The sequence below is a fragment of the Neophocaena asiaeorientalis genome, unplaced genomic scaffold (genome assembly GCF_003031525.2).
Source record: "Neophocaena asiaeorientalis asiaeorientalis breed wild unplaced genomic scaffold, Neophocaena_asiaeorientalis_V1.1 scaffold481, whole genome shotgun sequence".
Lineage (NCBI taxonomy): Eukaryota > Metazoa > Chordata > Mammalia > Artiodactyla > Phocoenidae > Neophocaena > Neophocaena asiaeorientalis.
Window position 1 is genome coordinate 668,471 of NW_020174559.1, and position 17,689 is coordinate 686,159.

Below are 17,689 nucleotides of genomic sequence, written 5' to 3' on the forward strand. Positions count from 1 at the left end.
GGCGGCCGGGCGCGCGGCGGGACTTCGGCGCGGCTTCCCCAGGGTGCGACCTCCCGGCGCGCCAGCCGCGCGAGGATGAGGGCGCGGCCGCAGGTCTGCCAGGCGCTGCTCTTCGCCCTGGCGCTCCAGACCAATGTGTGCTATGGCATCAAGTGGCTGTAAGTAGGGACCCGCGTCCACGCACATGGGCCCCGGGACCCGTGGCTGGGGGAGGCGGAGAGCCTTAAGGGGCCCCCTGGATCGGGCCAGCGTGCCCAAGACCCGGGAGCAGAAGTTGCCTGGCGGTCGTGGGCAAGTCACCCTTTTTAAGCCTCCTTTTCCTCCTCTGTTAAATATTGTCCTTACCTGCGGGAGGAGCAAGACAGGGCGTGGAGGACTACGGAATTGCCCTGTTCCGTGCGGCCGGGGGTTGCACAAGACCTCCACAGGGACAGATGGAAAAAGAACATGATCAAGGGGCCCAATCTAGAGGGTCTGCGCCCTACACACAAGGCCTGCTCAATATTATGTTCCTTGACAGTCTCCTGACCCTAGCTGGAGGTTCTCAAACAGTCCAGACCCCTCCACCTGGGTGACCTTGGGGAAGTGTCGCTCAGCCTCTTGGGAGCCTCAGCGTCCTCCTCTGTCAAAGGAGGGTAAGATGAGAAGCGGCTCATGAAAGAACCCCATAAACTGTCGGATGCTGAAGGGTAGTCCTTTAGATAGAAATTATTAATGGAGGGGTAAGTGGGAGAGAGACTCCTTTCCATCCAGCAGAAGGGAGTGCCTGCTCTGTGCTGGGCTGTGGGCAGGGAGGGCAGGGAGAAAGGAGTAAAAGCCAGCCCCTTCCTGGAGGAGCTGCCCTCTGGTCTGGAAGAGATAAGCCCAGGCTGTAAATAACTCCAAGTGCCCCAGGAGAGCCCAGGGCGGTGTTGTGGGAGCCCAGAGGAGAGGAGATCACCTGGTGGGGGGCACATCCTTGGGACCCTAGGTAGATTTTTCGTGGGTGGTGCTCCTAGGATGGGCCTGAGGAGTCTCTGGGAGTTTGGTGAGTGGGGGCAGTGAGAGAAGGGCACTTTGGGTGGAGGAACTCCCTGAGCTGTGGAAAAGTCCAGGACAAGACACAGCCTAGAGTTCCAGGTCGGGGGCGGGGAGCCATGCAGATAAGACAGGCGTGGGACAGACTATGGGCTGGGGAAGGGCTTCGAGGACGGTTCATGGATTAGCTGGAAGACGGGGCAATAGTGGCTGGGCCACCGACAAACAGTCTCGAGGTCACCAGCCCTACCCCTTCTGGGGCTTAGTTATCCATTAATTCTCTTGAGAGGGGAGCCCCATCTTCTTGCATTTCTTGTTTGTAAGGAGAGGCCTGAGCTCAGCAGCTTCCCAGCCTGGGGGCACCAGCTCTTCTCAGTCAATCTTGACTAATTTTATGAGAAATCAGCCACTCTCCTTCTACTGCTGGTACCTGGCACTGTCGCGGCTGGTGAGAACCTCTGATCAGGGAGCCCAAGCCCTCCTCACTCACCACCAACCTTTTACAGATAAGGAAACTGAGGTCCAGAGAGGGAAGGGCTTTGTTAAAGGGCTGGCCCAAGGAGGATCAGAGGCCAAGAACTGGGCTCACCCGTAGAGCGTTCTGGGGGACACTGCTATAATAATTCCCACACCACGGTGGGAACGCAGAGGCTCTGAGAAATTTACAGGCCCCCAAGCTGGCACGTGGCTGGGTAGGGTCTAAAATAGATGGCTAGTTCAGCCCAACACCCGTGCTGTCCCCACTGCATAGCCCAGGCTGCCACAAAAAATGAGTACAACTCAGTGTCTGCCTTAAAAGAGCTCCCAGCCTGTTGGGGGAGACAGACATATAAAACGTACCAAGTGGACTTTGGTCTGTGTCCTAGGAGAGGGAGCATGGGAGCCCAGAGGAGGTGTGGTTAGCCCCACATAAGGGAGGTGACTCTGAGTCTGGCTTCAAAGGATAGATAGGATTTCGATGGCCATGGGTGGAATGCAAAGCAGGCATCCTAGGCAGAAGGAACAGCAGGGGTAGGACGATGCGTGTGGGGAAACAGAGAAGCCAGGAATTACAGGAGCTTACTAGTAAATCCCCAGAGCTTTAGACATTTAACTTTGATAACACTCCTATGAAGTAGGTGACATTCTTATCGCTACCATTTTACCAATGAGGAAACTAAGGTACAGAGAGGTTAAGTAACTGGCCCAGGGTCACACAGCTAGTTAATTAATGGTGGATGTGGGATGAGAAGCCAGGGAGACAGGCTCCATGAAGCCAAACCTCTTTGATAGTGGTTAAACTCTTGCTGGAGCTGAAGATAGAGGGGGAAGCAGGAGAAGGAGTGGAGTTTTAGAATAACAACTCTGTGTGTCTGTATATATATGTGGCCTTGGTACATGTCAGGCACTGTTCTAAGCGCTTGATGTATGTTGTTTCATTTAAGTCTCCCAACCACCATGTGAGGTGGGTTCTGCCATCACCCTCATTAATCAGAAGAGGAAGTGGAGGCTCAGTGGGTCTTTAACGAACTGGGTGTCACAGCTAATAGGCAGCAGAGGCAGGACTTAGAGTTAAGTTGGTGGCTCTGGGGCCTCTTGGTCACAGGGAGCCACAGGACAGTTGGGCACAGGGAAGGGTACAGTGGGGATGGGAAGCTGGGGACTCATCCAGGAGACTCAGCTGTCCTGGGGATGTCCCAGAGGACCCTGCTGCCCTGGGCTTTGGAAAGTGAGCTGAAGAGGAAAGGGACATTTGACATGGGAAATGAAAGTAAACGTGGCTGAGTGACCCAGATTGCCCACTCACTGGGGACCTGGGACTCAGCTTGGGCTGTCTGTGGGATAGGGGGTAAGGGAGAAGGGGTGGAAGCACCTGATCAGAAATAACCTGGGGGACCCCTCCCTACCTCACCTCCCACCCAAGCCAGGTGCTGGGAGACTCAGACCAGAAGTGTGGGCAGGGAGGATGGTTCCAGCCTTCTGTGAACCACTGGGGTTGCCCAGTGAGGGGAAGGCCTAGGGTGGGTGGGAGGACCCATAAAGGCCACTCCACCCACCCCGGTCAGCCCCAAGCCTGCTGCTTACTCCGGGGCTGGGCCTCTTGTGGAAGAGTCCTAAGAGACTCAGAAGGGACACAGCTGCCGCAGAGAGGCCAGGAGGAGCACCAGACCTGAGTTGGGAGGCCTGGGTCCCAGCCTGAGCTCTGCCAGTTCACTAGCCATGAGCCAGGCTTCAGGCAAATCAATCATGTTAGCCTCAGTTTCCTCATCTCTACAATGGGAGCGAAAGAGCCCTAGCCTGTGATAAGGAGTCCTGGGTTCTAGCTTGGCTCTGCCTCTGATTGGCTGGCTGTGTACAGGTCAGGGCAAGCCCTGCCCTTCTCTGGGCCTCAGTGTCCCCACTTCCACAATGGGGTGGGGACGCTGAGGCCCAGCGAGGGGCAGTGACTTGCCCAAGGTGGAACGTTACATGTGCTGAGCTGGAGCTGAAACCCAGGTCTCTGCACCTCCCCCGCCCCCGCCATTCCCAGGAGAACCCCAACTCCTGAATGAGAGAGACCTCTGCCACCCCAGCGGCACCCTGGGCATAGGCCTCGCCTGTGAACTCTCTGTTTCCTCCTGTCCTCTCTTCCACCCTCTCCCCCATGCACCCACCCCCAGATAAACCAAAATGTTTTCAATTAGGGGCGTGCTGCAGTGAGGCAAACCGGAGGAGATGTCCAGACGGGTAACTCCCCCACCTCCCAACCTATCCTTGATTACCTCCCCAAGGGGGCCTTAGTTAGAAACGGTCATTACCACTAATTACCAGATGACCGCATCACCCTCCTCGGGAGTGGAATCCGCTGCCTCCCACCTCCTGATCTCCCAGTCCGCACGCTCCCGCGAGCAGGCCTCCCCCAGCACTCCGCAGCTGGCCGCTCTGCCCCAGCCGCTCTCTCCGCAGCCCCGCGCCCACCCAGGACCTCCAGAATGCTTCCCGTTTGTCCTCTGCCCACCTGGGCAGTCTGTGCCTCATCTGGGAACATCCTCACCGGGTTTCCCTCATCGAACCTCTCTCACCACCAGCTGGGGAGGTGGATGCCTGATGACTTAAGAGATGGACAGACTGACCCAGAGTGGCCCAGGGTCCCCAGACCCCAGGATCCCAGAGGACCCCTGCTTGGGAGCCGCAACCTGAGCTCCCCAGGGAAAGTCTCAGCTTACGTTATCCACTTTCTGAGCAGGAGCCCAGGGGAAGGACCTGGGAGGCAGCCGCCCTGCATGAGTGCCTGCTGTGTGCCGGGTACCGTGCTGGGTGTTTTCTCGTGTATCTCCTGTAATCCTTCCTGTTGTGAAACACAAAAGTGGCTCAGAGGGGAAGGATGGAAGCTGGGCAAGGGTGATGGGCAGAGCAGGCTCAGGACAGGCTGAGCGTGGACGGCCCCAAGCCCAGTAGAGAGGGGACCTGGGAAGGTGAGGCCAGGTTTGAGGGAGGATGGTGTCCAGAGGAGGCCAAGCACCTGGGCACTGGAGCGCCTCAGCGTCCTCCTCTGTACAAAGGGGGTGATCATCTCCCAGGCCCCTCGGGCATTGTAAGAATGGGATGAAATGAGAGGCTCTGTAAACTGGGGAGTGCTGTGCCCACCTGGGACAGCGGGTCCATGCGCGTGGACAGTGTTTGCTAGGTAGTGGCAGAGGGGCTGTAACAACCAAGAAACAGGCTGAGGGGATGGTATCTGTCCCTGTGTGCTCACCCCTCATCCAGTATGTGTTGCCGAAATTCAGGCAGCAGGTTCCCCAGTCATAGGCAGAGTCAGGCAACCATGCCTGAGGTCCGCATCCAGATACACCAAAGGTTTCTTGCCTCGTGCCTTGGTGGGGTAGGGATGGGCCAGGGGTCGCAGTGAGGGAAGATGGCCCAAGATACCCACAGTCAATCTCAGACAGGCTGGGTTGTGCCACTCCAACCACAGACACCAGGCCGTGCCCACTTGCCCTGGGTCAGCTTCCCGGGCCTCGGGGATGATTTCTGTATTTTGGAGGTGTAGGATGAGTGGGGCATGGCAGAGAGAGGCAGCAGGAAGCAGACTCACCTATTAGTACTCGGTGTAGCACATACGAACTCATTCAGCCCCTACAAGACCTCCAGGAGTCCCCAGTTTTTAGTTGATGCTCAGAGAGGGACAGCAGTTTACCCAGGATTGCCCAGCACATAGAGGCCAGAGCTTGAGCCACAACCCAGGTCTTCTGACTCCCTCTGGTCCAAGATTCACGTGGCAACAAGCAAGGGATCCCATTTATGAATGCCCCGAGTGCTTTACATCCATTATCATATTGAAGTCTTGCCATCACCTTTTGAAGTAGAATTTATCATTTTCTTACAGCAGATGAGGCCCAGAGAGGTTGGGTAACTTACCCAGCTCACACAGCTGGTGCCCAAAGCCTGAGCTCTTCCCTGGGCCAGCCCACGAACTGGAACATCTGGGTCATTGCCTGATATCTGGGGATAGGTCTGTGCAGCCATTAGACGAGGGGCTCCTTGAGGAAAGGATCTATGTCTGGGAAGAGTTGGTGCTTAGTAAATATTTCTTCCACAAGTAGATCAAGTTCATTTATTCATTTAGGTACAGGAGGAAGGGGAAAGGCATTCCTGGCACCAGGAAAAGCCTGGGCATACGCGTGGTAGTAGGGCCGTCCCTGTCAGAGAAGCCAGGAGTCTGGTGTGACAGGTATTAAGACACATGGGGGACAAGGACGGGGGGCCAGAGAGGGCCTTAGGGCCAGGTTTTGAGGGGCCTTGAGGTCAGATGGCAGCCCTTGGCCTTGACTGAGTGGGTGCAGGAAGCTAAGGTAGGAAAAGGCCACCGACGCAGTAATCTAGTAGCTTCCATCACAGAGCCCTGACCATGATGTGTCAGCCCTGGGCAGAGCATGTGACTCACACTGAGTTAATCCCTCAGACAATGCTGGGAGATTGATGGGGGAGGAGAGGCTACTTGAATTGCTCAAGGTCACAAGGGGAGTGCGGGTGACAGAGCCAGGAGTCTGCCCAGGCCCGTGCTGTTCTTTGGCACCGGGCTGCCTCTCTTGGGATCTCAGGCCAGGGCCTCGAGGAGCTGGGCCTCACCAGGTCTCGGTCCTGACGCTGGGTGAGGTCTGCTGTGGTCCCAGCAAGTGGGGCACCTAGCACTTGGGCCTGAAGATTGGCCCCTTCTTGCCGCCTGTCCCTCCAGGGTCTCTGCTGGGTTTCCGAGGACCAGCTGGCCCTAGGGTAGGGGGTGGGTCGATGTGGAAGGCTGTGGGGTCCCTCTAGCCTCCACTTAAGAGGAGGGGCTACCTGATGCAGTCTGCTCCTCAGAGAAGGCCTGGGATGAAGCTGAATGCAGGATCGACCCCTGGTCCTAGAGTCTTGGAATCCCAGTGCCCAGAACCAGGATCTGGAAGCTCTTAGGTCCTATAACATCACTAGAAGTCACAGGGACCCCCTAGGCCAGCATTTCCCAAAGCATGGAGGAGGTCAGCACTCCTCAAATATAGGGTTTTGTGCTCAGCAGACTTGGAAGTTAAACAAAACCAAGCCTGTTGCTTTGCTGCAGGACTTCTCAGGGCCTTTAAAATGTAAATGTGCATTACTAACTCTTCAAGGGGGGATGTAGTATATCACATTCCCCAGCTGTGCTTGATTGACCATGGATCCCTTTTTTCAGAGTGTCTCCCTGGAACCCATTCTGGGAAATACAGTTTAGAGGTATAGACACTGAGACCCAGAGAGGGACAGTGATTTATCTAAAGTCATATAGCAAGTTAATGGCTAAGTCTAATTTATCAGCAAATTGAGTGGCTCTTTAATCTTTAAATGAATCTCTTGCACGTATGTGGGATTTTACAGCCTAATAAATGGATTTAATAATTAAACGAAGCCATAGTGGGAAGCTCCTAACTCACACTGTGCATCTAGTAAATGGTCAATTAATAGTATGTATTACTAAGGTGATGATGATTATAATAATCCAGCGCTTAGCAGAGCGTCTAGCATGTTCAGGATTGAATGAATGTTGAATAAAGAGTAATCGTTCACAGCTGTGTGGCACTAAATAAGGCAGTGGATATGAGTGCTTTGTGAGCTATGAAACTGTTTATTGTTAGTATAATTATAATAAAGCTTAGGTAGGATGGGGGCCATGATCCTATGTTATGCATGAGGGCATAAGGCCCAAAAAAGGACAGTGATGTGCCCAAGGTCACACGGGGATGGGAGGGGGGAGCCGTTACTCTGCTGGGGACAGTGCTTGGCCTCCTGGTTTCCCAGCTCCTTCCAGCAAAGGCTCCAAGACTGTGGAGGAGAGGCTGGGGCTGGTACAGCGGGTGGAAGCAGCACGGCCCCTCACAGCCCTGACTTCCCTTCCATTGGTTGCTGCCTTTTGGCCTGTGTGCAGGGCGCTCTCCAAGACCCCGGCGGCCCTGGCACTGAACCAGACGCAGCACTGCAAGCAGCTGGAGGGCCTGGTGTCCGCGCAGGTGCAGCTGTGCCGCAGCAACCTGGAGCTCATGCACACCATCGTGCACGCCGCCCGCGAGGTCATGAAGGCCTGCCGCCGGGCCTTCGCGGACATGCGCTGGAACTGCTCCTCCATCGAGCTCGCCCCCAACTACCTGCTTGACCTGGAGAGAGGTAGGGGGCCAGCGGAGGCTGCTAGGGCCTGCGGAATGCATGCGGGTGGGGTGGGGTGGATGAATTCAGGCATAAATCTATGTGTGTTTAGATAGGTGGGTGAATTCATGGATGGATGGCTGGAAGTGTGATGGGGGGATGAGTGAATAGCTGGATGATGGATGGATACACGGATGGGTGGTGGACATGGGTACTGGGGCGTGAATTGTTGAATGAATGAACATACAGTGAGTGAATGTACCAGTGCGGGGAGCCTGAATGACAGTACAAATGCACATGTACCCCTCACGCCCGAACAAAGGAATGAATGATGCAGGAAGGCCTTGGGGGTGGGGGGTCTGTAATGAGAATGCGACTGAGCCTGCCCTCGGGGCAGACAGGTGTGGAGCAGTTAATTCTAGACCATCCCGACTGAAGGTGCTGGGAAAGGCACAAAGTGATGTAGGGACTAAAGAACATCTGTGGAGAAGACTTCCCGGAGGAGGTGACTTCTGGGGGTGGATTTGGGGGTCCTATGTATCATAGAGAGGCTTTTGAAGGGTAGGAGTGCCCCAGTGCATCTCATCTTTCCCCCACACGGTGACAGCTAACGTTTGTGCAGCTCTTTACAAAGCCTCCTTCCTTCCTGAATTATCTGAGCTCCAGAGCACGCCTGTGAGGTAGGTATTATCATTCCCACTCTACAGTTAAGGATACTGAGGCTTGAGAAGGGGTAACTTGCTTGGACGCAAGGCCAGGACACCCCACTGCCAAGGCACGTTGGGCTCCATCTTAGTTTGCTAGGGCTGCTGTAACAAAGCCCCACGCACTGGGGGGCTTCTGACAACAGAAGAACTGACTCACGGTGCTGGAGGCTGGAAGTCTGAGGTCAGAGTCAAGGTGTCAGCAGGGGTCCCTCTGAAGACACTGGGGGAGGATTCATCCCTGCCTCTTCTTAGCTTCTGGGGACTGCCGCAGTCTTCGGTGCTCCGGTGCTCCTTGGCTTGTAGCTGCATCACTTCGGTCTCTGCCTCTGTCACATGGCCTCCGCCCTCTTTGTCTCTGTATCCCAAATTCCGTCTTCCTATAAGGACACCAGTCATTGCATTAGAGCGCACTCTGCTCCATCTAATGACCTCATCTGAGGTCAGTTACACCTGCAGAGAGCCTATTCCTAAATAAGGTCACATTCACAGGGACCAGGGGTCAGGACTTGACCATATCTTTTCAGGGGACACATTTCACCCCACAGCAGGCTCTTTGCTCACTGGTCTTTGAGGAGCTCAGGCACTGGGCCTTCTGTTCCCGAAAGCAGCCCCTAACACTGGGTGCAGGGCAAGCAGGGAGGAAAGTGCAGCATGGTGAGTGTGTGAGTGAGGGTGTGCCCTGGGGGGCTGGCTTTGCATGCTTTGTGAGAGAGTGTGCAGGTCAGCTAGTGCGTTTGGGGGAGGATGGGGGCGTGACAGATGAATGGTCGTCGTGCCATCCTCCACCTGCTTGCTGCCCCTGTCCCCACCCGACCCCGCAGAGGCAGGCGGGCACCAGGCTGCCTCTCTTGGGATCTCAGGCCAGGGCCTCGAGGAGCTGGGCCTCACCAGGTCTCGGTCCTGACGCTGGGTGAGGTCTGCTGTGGTTCCAGCAAGTGGGGCACCTAGCACTTGGGCCTGAAGATTGGCCCCTTGGCCTCAGGTCTGGGCAGGGTCCTATCCCCGGGTCGCCCGCCCCGGCTGACCCCACACCTCCCCACAGGGACCCGGGAGTCAGCCTTCGTGTATGCGCTGTCGGCGGCCGCCATCAGCCACGCCATCGCCCGGGCCTGCACCTCCGGCGACCTGCCCGGCTGCTCCTGCGGCCCCGTCCCAGGTGAGCCACCCGGGCCCGGGAACCGCTGGGGAGGATGTGCGGACAACCTCAGCTACGGGCTCCTCATGGGGGCCAAGTTTTCCGATGCTCCTATGAAGGTGAAAAAAACAGGATCCCAAGCCAATAAACTGACGCGTCTACACAACAGTGAAGTGGGGAGACAGGTAACCACCCCCCCCAGATGGTTGTGCTTGTGCCAATTGGCTGGAAAAGGGCCGCCCAGTGTGCCCCAGTGGAGGGGTGGCGGGGGGACGGGCCCTGATCCACCCACACTGATGTGCTCCTGGCCTCCCCTGGCTCTTCCCTCTCCAGCTGCTTGGGGCTTGCCTGGCTCCTCCTCCTCCAGGGGGTCCACCAGGATTTGGGCTGGAGAACGTCGGTGGAGCAGAAGGAGCACTGAGCTGGGAGTCAGGAGCTCTAAACTCACTGTGTGACATTGGGCGAGTCACTTCCTCCCTGGCCTCAGTTGTTCCCATCTATAAAATGGGGTGGGTTGGTGCTCTCTGGTCCCCACTGGTCACGTTCCTCAGGCTCTTCCTCTGGGGCTCTGGGCTAAGGCCGGTGTGGAAGGAAGCATGGAGAGGGCTGCGGAGCAGCAGACCCTTGCTAAAGGGTCGTCTCCTTGGATCTAATGGGGACTCTCTCCCAGCTCCAAAACCCACCCCAACCTCCTAAAGACGGTTTCCCCTCCATGTCGGTTATTATCAGTGTTGCATTAATTCCTCACCTCATTCCACAGGAGGTTGGGGTGAATGCATAAATGAATGAATGGACCTTTTTAATTTTTGAAAATTAAAAAAAAGAAACAACTTTGTACCAATCGGTGTGCCAGACACTGTGGTGGGTCCTTGACTAGTTTTCTCTCCCGTAGTCCACAAAACCACACTGTGAAGGGGTACTGTTACCCCTCCTTACAGATGGGGAACTGGTCCTGGAGGGGCAGAGTGTCCGGTGTGGATGGCATCTCATGACCTCTTCCCTGCAGCCCCGTTAGGCCCAATTACACAGAAGCTCCACGTGGGGCAGAAGGAGCTTAGGTGGCTTGGCCAAGGACACACAGTGCAATGGAGCCCAGGTCTATGGGACTCCAGGTCTAGAGGTTTCCTTGTCCTCAACTTCCTCTCTCTCTGGTCTCCCTCTTGTAAGGATTCTAGGACGTCCAGGCCATTTTTGGGCAGTTGGGGAAACTGAGGCCAAGTCACCCTGTGGATCTGTAGCAGAACCTGGCTAGGGACCCAGAACTCCTGCCTCCCAACCCTGCTGGCCCACGCCCGCAACACCCTTGGAAACCCATTGGGAGCCCTTCACCCAGCCTCCTGCCCGAGAACCCAGCCCCACTCCTGCCCGTGGCCAGGCCTGAGCCTCGTGCTGCCAGGGGTACAGCCGTCCCATCCCACAGTGCAGTCCAAACAGGGTCCTCAGCCTCAGAGGCACATCAGCCCTTTCCCAGGGGCCCTGATGCCAAGGAGCTGGCCTCCCTGGGGCCGTCTGCAAGGACCCGGGATGGTAGATGACAGCGCGTTCAGCACCGGCACCGTGGCCTCAGGAAGCCTGGGCCCCTTCCCGCCGTCTGAGCTGAGGAGCTGAATGTGGTTTACCTCTCCTGGATGACTCAGAAGTACCTTGTGCCCTTGGGAGGCTGAATGTGCCCTGCAGTCGGGTTCACTTCATTATGTGCTCTCCACAGGCTTTGCTGAGACAGTTCCAGACTCTAGACCCAAGTGGACTCCCTCATTCCCCACTTCCTGGCACTGTGAGGGGTAGGGAGCCCTGGGACCTTGACCAGCTTCCTCACTAACTCCCTGTGTGATTTTGGGCAAGTCCTTGCCCTCTGTGTGCCTCAGTTTCCCCATCTTTTTGATGCAGGGGTAGGCCCAGGGGACCCATAACCCTTGCAGTGCAGTACACAGGGCAGGCGGGGGGTGGGGTGGGCAGAGGGATCTGAGTCCTGTGTGCAAGGAGTTGGCGCTTAGACTGCAGAACTGAAAGGCCTGCAGAAGGCGTCCCAACTCATGCCCCTCAGGTACGCAGGGATAAACTGAGGCCCGTGGAAGATGGTGGCACAGAGTCACTTCCAAAGCCAGGGCTAGTGTCTCCCCAGGCCCCAAGCCCAGGCCTCCCCTCTCCACCATAATTCTTACTTAGACTGATTTTTCGAAACCAAATATTGATTTAACTTCTGTAGTTCACAAAACTCTTTCATATGTCATCTCGTTGAATCCTTTCAACGACTCTGCAAGGTAGCAGTTACACACCCGCTCAGCACACATGAAGACAGGTGCTGAGTGGTGACGCGGCACCGGGCAGCAGAGGGGACGGCCAGCCAGGCCAGGGCCACCCCCCCCCAAGCACCCACCTCTTGCCTCTTCTTCCCTCCTTCCCTTCCTTTTCTTCTCCCCACCACCTTCTTTTCAGCAAGCATTTTGTGAGAGAGAAAAAGCATAGAATAATGAAAAGCCATGGCTTTTGGAATTGCCCTCAGACCTGGGTTCAAATCCCAGCCCAAGATCTTCTAGCTGTGTAGCCTTGGGCAAGAGACTCAGCCTCGCTGAGCCTTCATTTCCTGTTTTTTAAATGGAGAAATGAATGATATCCCCCATGAAGGGCTTCTGTGATGATGAAGCCATTTTAAGTGAGAGAGCACTTGGTACACTAGGTGTATAAATGGCGTCCGTTAGCCCTGCAAAAGCCAGTCTCTTCCTGCCCCTCCCAGCTGCCCCCCAGGTTGGAGGAGGAGCTAAGGATCCACAACACCCCCCAGCTTTAGAACAAAAAGCCCTGTCACTTGAGGCCCAGAGCAGATGGTGACTCCCTGAGAGCACTGGCAGGCAGAAGGGTGGGGCAGGGCCCCGGGGCAGGGCAGGGAGGGGGCTCTGGCTGCCCAGCCCGACGCCCTCCGCTGTCCGCAGGCTCTGCGTGCCTCTCTGGAAATGAAGTGTAAGTGCCACGGGGTGTCTGGCTCCTGCTCCATCCGCACCTGCTGGAAGGGGCTGCAGGAGCTTCGGGATGTGGCCGCCGACCTCAAGACCCGCTACCTGTCGGCCACCAAGGTGGTGCACCGACCCATGGGCACCCGCAAGCACCTTGTGCCCAAGGACCTGGACATCCGGCCTGTGAAGGACTCGGAGCTCGTCTATCTGCAGAGCTCCCCTGACTTCTGCATGAAGAACGAGAAGGTGGGCTCCCATGGGACGCAGGACAGGTAAGGGCCCGCCGCCAGCTTGGCAGGAAGGGTCAGCCATGTGGCACATGCCCCATCCCAGCTCGGGGCCAGGCACACAGTCAGCATTTGGGGAACGGAGTCCCCGCCCAGTTGAACGCCAGGTGGAGGTGTGGGGTCCCAGGGGCCCCTGGCAGAGCTCCTGGGCGTGGCTGTTATGTACCTTGCCCAGGCAGGGGCTCCTGGGGAATGGAGGCTCGTGGGAGGCCCCCATCCCATCTGCCCCCTAGTGTGGGAGACAGAGGGGAAGAGACAGTGACTGTATTGGGGGACAGGGGCTGGGAAAGAGGCTGCCTGACATAAAATAGATCCTCAGTAAATGTCCATCAAATGAATAAGCGAAGGATAAATGTCATACAACCTGTGAGCTGGACCAATGAACTGAGGCACAAGGGGAGGTGGGAGCAGTGGCCAGCCCGTGGCCGCACAGGAAGTCTGCACAGTGTGGTGCTGGAACCAGGACAAGCGCTTTTCAGAGGGGCAGCAGGAGAGCGAGGTCGGCCTGCATTCTGTGGAGAGACGGCGCTCCCATGCCCCCGCCTGCGTTCACCCACCTCCCAGATCCCAGCTTTCTCCCCCCGGTCCCCCATTTCGGAGCCAGAGCTGGCGTCCCTACAGCAGGTCCCATCACAGCTGCTGAAGCCGATTCAGGACAGGAGAGAAGGAGGGAGCCAGTGGTGACTACAGACCTACTATGTGCCAGGAAAGGCTGGTGAGGATTCAGGGGAACAGCTCTTCCCAGAGATGGTTCAGGAGGAATCCAGTCCTGAAACGCTATAAAGAAATAGTTCTGCAGTCAAATACGTTTGGAAGTTCTCTTTGGCGATTTGCAAGGCACGAGAACATATTAAAGGCTCTGAGGAATCCCGCAGTAAAGGATCTGTCTAAGCCAGTGTTTCCCAGAGGTGTTTGGCTGTGGAACTCTTTTATTAAGGAGCCCCTAATAGCATTCCACAAAACTAGTGTTCTTCCAGGTTAAAAGAATATTGAACCAGAGTGAGGGTGTCTGAGAACGTGTCTGGCACATAGTTGGTTCCTGGCCAGCTTTTGCTTCCTCCTCAGCCCACGTTCCTGTCTCCAGGAGAGGGGGACTGCTTTGGGGGGCTCCATCCTCACAGGCCAGGGCAGCAGGCTCTGCAAGGAGGCCCAGGCTCCCATCTGGAGGCCAGATTGAGAGACTCAGGCAGAATGAAGATGGAACCAGGTCAGGCCAGGGAGACAGGAAGGAGCGAGAGTCTGGGCTGAGGCAGGCAGGGTGGGTGTGATGAGGATGGGGTTGGGGGGAAGATTCTAGAACCCAGAGGACCTGGGGGAAGCACACTGAGGACCCCAGAGCAAAGAGAGGGTCTCCCTGGATCCACGGGGCGCTGTGTGTGTGTGTATGTGTGTGCGTGCATCAGGGAAGGACAGCTCCCACCCTGACGCTGCAGTTTCCTAGCTGTGGGACCTTGAGCAAATCCCTTCACCTACCTGAGGCTCAAGTCTCATCTTCTGTGCCAAGAGGATGATACCAGTCACCTGGGAAGGTTGGCAAGTGATTCTAATCACATTTACGGAGCAGCCCCTCCTTGCCGGGTGGTGTCAGTGCCGTAGGAAGGGTTTGTGAATGACAGTCTCCCCTCCCCGAGGCTGCCAGGCCTCTTCCTTCCCAGCTGTCCCGACTCTGCACCTAGGACTTGCCCCCAAACTATTGACGAGGAGGCCCCATTCCATAGCACCAGCTACCACCCTTGGTTTCTCAGAATGCTATCCCCCACCGCCCCCAGGCTTCCTGCCATGCTCAGCCCTGGGCCTCTGCAGACAGCTGTATGGGTCAGCTCCTCCTGCAGTAATAAACAGCCCCTACATCTCAGTGGTTCACAACCACAGACACTTCTTACAGCATTACATGAGGCTCTTGCAGGCACCAGGTATGGGGAGGGACATCAGGTGCTCAGACTGTGACAGGGAAAACGGGGAGCCCAGAGGGGCCCTGACTCAGCCTAGACATCAAGGAAGGCTGCCTGGAGGAGGGGAAACGTGAGCTTTACTAGATTAGGGATTTGGGGGGTACAGGGGGTTGGATGCAAATGAGCTTTGTTAACTGTAAAAGGCAGGTACACAGGTGGTACACGTGGCTGGGCCCCTAGCTGGGCAAGATGCCCTCCTCAAATCCAGCCTGGTGAACTGAAGCCTCCTCAGCCGTTCCTATTCCAAACTCTGAAACCTGCCCTTTCTCCAGGCCCCAGCCTCCCCAGCTCCCCCTCACGGGCACCATCGCGGGTCCCGTCTGGCTCTGAGGTTGGAGGCCTGGTTTCAAACACTGCATGTCAGGGACCCAGAAATAAAAATGAAACTCTGCCCCCTTCCACTGCCCTTTCCTAGAGGAGTCATCCAGAGACCTTCAGGTTCAGGCTGAGGGAGACTAATGGTGTCGAGTGACTAAACAAAGACCAGAAATGTTAAGTGACTTGCCTTAAGTCACACAGCCAGTAAGCAGCAGAGCTGGGATTTGAACCCAGGTCTGTCTGGCTCTGGGGCCTGTGTTCTTTCTGCTCTTCCCTCCTGCCCAGAACTGCTTACAGTCCCCACACGCAGGTTGCCGTCTCCTCCTGACTCCCCCTCCAAAGTGCTCCCCTGCTTCCTTCCCCATGGCTCCTTCCCAGCTCAGGCTTCAGCTTCTCTTACTCAGCTGCTGCTGGCAGCAGCCTCCCTGGCCTCCCTGCCTCCAGCCCTGCTCCTCCATCCATCTCTCAGTCCCCTTAGATTAGGTCAGGTCAGGGTGTTTGTCCTCCTTGGCCCCAACACCCTTTCTTCTCCCCTCCGTCTTAGATTCCTGTTCATCTTTCATGCAATGGCCTGGATGATCCCTCCCCCTCCAGGAAGCCTTCCTGAGCTCTCACAGACCCCGTGCTCACCCTGTGTGATGCTGGGCAAGTCCCTTCCCCATTCTGTGCCTCAGTTTCCCCATCAGGAAATATGAGGGTTGGATTTGATCATGTCTAGGGCTTGCCCACCTCAGACATTCTGGGATTCCTTGGTCCACATGGCTGTGGGGATCCAGCTGCATCCCATGACAGCATCCCTGTCGAGCCTAAGCCCAGCTAGATGAAATGCCAGCCTGCACAGATGTTTCTTCGCTAGACAGAAGAACTGATGGCAAGGATATTTGGGTCTTATAGCGACCTTCAGTGTCTTCTTTGCCCACAGGACTGATTCAGGAAGAAATGCAGCCCCTGGCAGCCCATGGGTTCTCTGCCCTTTAGGGTGGGGAGAATATACACTGGATTTGGTTTCAGGACCCCTGAGCTTGAGCCCTGCTTATCCACAAACTCCTATGAGACCTTGAGCAGGCCTCTGCCCTTTGCTGAGCCTGTTTCCATCTGTAAAATGGGCATAGTAATTCCACTGACCCAAAGACGCTGCTTGCCTCGGATAAGATAAAATACTGGAGGGAAGCGCCTGGTTCAAAGGGGGCAAATTATTGACGGACCCTCTGTCTCCACCAAGACAGTGCCAAATGCTCAGTTTGCCTCACAGCCGATGCCATTTGTTTGTTTAAGAATTTATCCTGGGATTCTAAAAGTAAAAACGATCTTTACGCTTGTTACAATATAATTAAGGATTAAGTACGAAGACAGGATTATTAGACAGTGGTTTGAGACACTTTCAAGTATTTAGAAGTAGAAGATATAGGAAAAGAGACAAAGGGAACAAAACACCCCCTCATTTTGACGAATGCCTATTGGAAATATAGGGAAAAGTGAGAAGTACCCCTGGGAAAGAGGGTTACTTTAAATTCCCCAAAGACCAAAACACCGTCCAAGGGGGACTGAGGCTGCAGCCGTGGTCAGAGGAGGCTGGGGCTGCCTGGCTGGGAGTGGAGGGACTGGTGGGTGACAGGATGCTCACTGACCTCTCCTCCCCCTCCAGGCAGTGCAACAAGACGTCGCATGGCAGTGACAGCTGTGACCTCATGTGCTGTGGACGCGGCTACAACCCCTACACAGACCGTGTGGTCGAGCGGTGCCACTGCAAGTACCACTGGTGCTGCTATGTCACCTGCCGCAGGTGTGAGCGCACGGTGGAGCGCTACGTCTGCAAGTGAGGCTGCTCCGCTCCTCGGGGACCCTCAGAGGCTGGCCAGGGGGCCTGGAGATGCCCCATGGATTTTGGCTTGTGAATTCCAGATGCTAGACGTGGAAGGAGGCTTGTCCTTTGCCTCCACTTGGAAACCACCAGGAACAGAAGGCCGGGCCACTCGGGAAAGAGGGCCAGGACATCAAAGGAAACCGACAAGATTAAAAATAACCTGGCAGCCCGAGGCCCTGGAGTGCCCACCTGCTGCCTTCCAGGCGGGTCTAAGAAGCCAGGGGCATGGGTTTGGCAAGACTGGTACAGACTCGACCTTTCCTAGCCAGAGACTCCAGCCTCCTGGGAAGTGGGAGGTCAGCCTCTCCTCACCAGAATGTTCTGCAGGCCTAGCCCTCGAGACCCCCGGCCCACCCCAGGGTCTGAGCCTACTGGGCCCACCACATGGAACCACTAGCTTGGGTTGTAAATGTTTCTTTGTTTTGTTTTGTTTTTCTTCCTCTGGGATGTGGGAGCTACAGAAATATTTATAAAACATAGCTTTTTCTTTATGGTGTCTGGCACAGCTGTATGAAATAAATGCTGAGAACCCCAGGCCGCCCCTGCAGTTTCTGGCCTCCTCAAGTGAGCTCAGAGGATCCTGGGGCTGGTTGGGTGAAGTCTCCGGTTCCCAGGCAAGGCGGCGTCCGATTGATGTTCCCCACACACTCCACCACCCAGCTCAGGCCCCAGCCTCCTTGTAAGATCTCCCGGTCAAGGGTGAGGACAGACGTCTTGAAACCCAAACCCAGCTGGCAGACTCTTTGTTCCCCAGGGACACACATGCAGGCGCACATAGCTTGGCTGTGTCATCAGACCTGCTAAGTGGCTTCAAGAGAAAACCTACCCGGGAGCTGGGAATGCAAA

The 17,689-nt window shown here is 56.1% G+C and overlaps 1 protein-coding gene across 2 annotated transcripts; it reads left to right on the forward strand.

Annotated features, from left to right (window-relative positions):
• The first annotated feature begins 24 nt into the window (after window positions 1–24).
• WNT11 (Wnt family member 11) lies at window positions 25–17,324 on the forward strand. 2 transcript variants are annotated; one of them, XM_024757510.1, is made up of 5 exons: window positions 25–158; window positions 7,415–7,650; window positions 9,379–9,656; window positions 12,402–12,694; window positions 16,625–17,324. In XM_024757510.1, the coding sequence occupies exons 1-5, from the start codon at window positions 76–78 to the stop codon at window positions 16,797–16,799; spliced, it is 1,065 nt and encodes a 354-aa protein (XP_024613278.1). In that variant the 5' UTR covers window positions 25–75; the 3' UTR covers window positions 16,800–17,324. The 2 variants fall into 2 exon arrangements, with proteins under 2 accessions (XP_024613278.1, XP_024613279.1); XM_024757511.1 differs by lacking the exons at window positions 12,402–12,694; window positions 16,625–17,324 and adding an exon at window positions 9,805–10,257.
• The last annotated feature ends 365 nt before the right edge of the window (window positions 17,325–17,689 follow it).

Bases quoted from the DNA above. Each gene is read 5' to 3' on its own strand.
- WNT11 (XM_024757510.1), top strand. From the start codon at position 76: ATGAGGGCGCGGCCGCAGGTCTGCCAGGCGCTGCTCTTCGCCCTGGCG. The intron at 159-7,414 runs GTAAGTAGGGAC...GCCTGTGTGCAG, and splicing joins TGCTATGGCATCAAGTGGCT to GGCGCTCTCCAAGACCCCGG. The intron at 7,651-9,378 runs GTAGGGGGCCAG...ACCTCCCCACAG, and splicing joins CCTGCTTGACCTGGAGAGAG to GGACCCGGGAGTCAGCCTTC.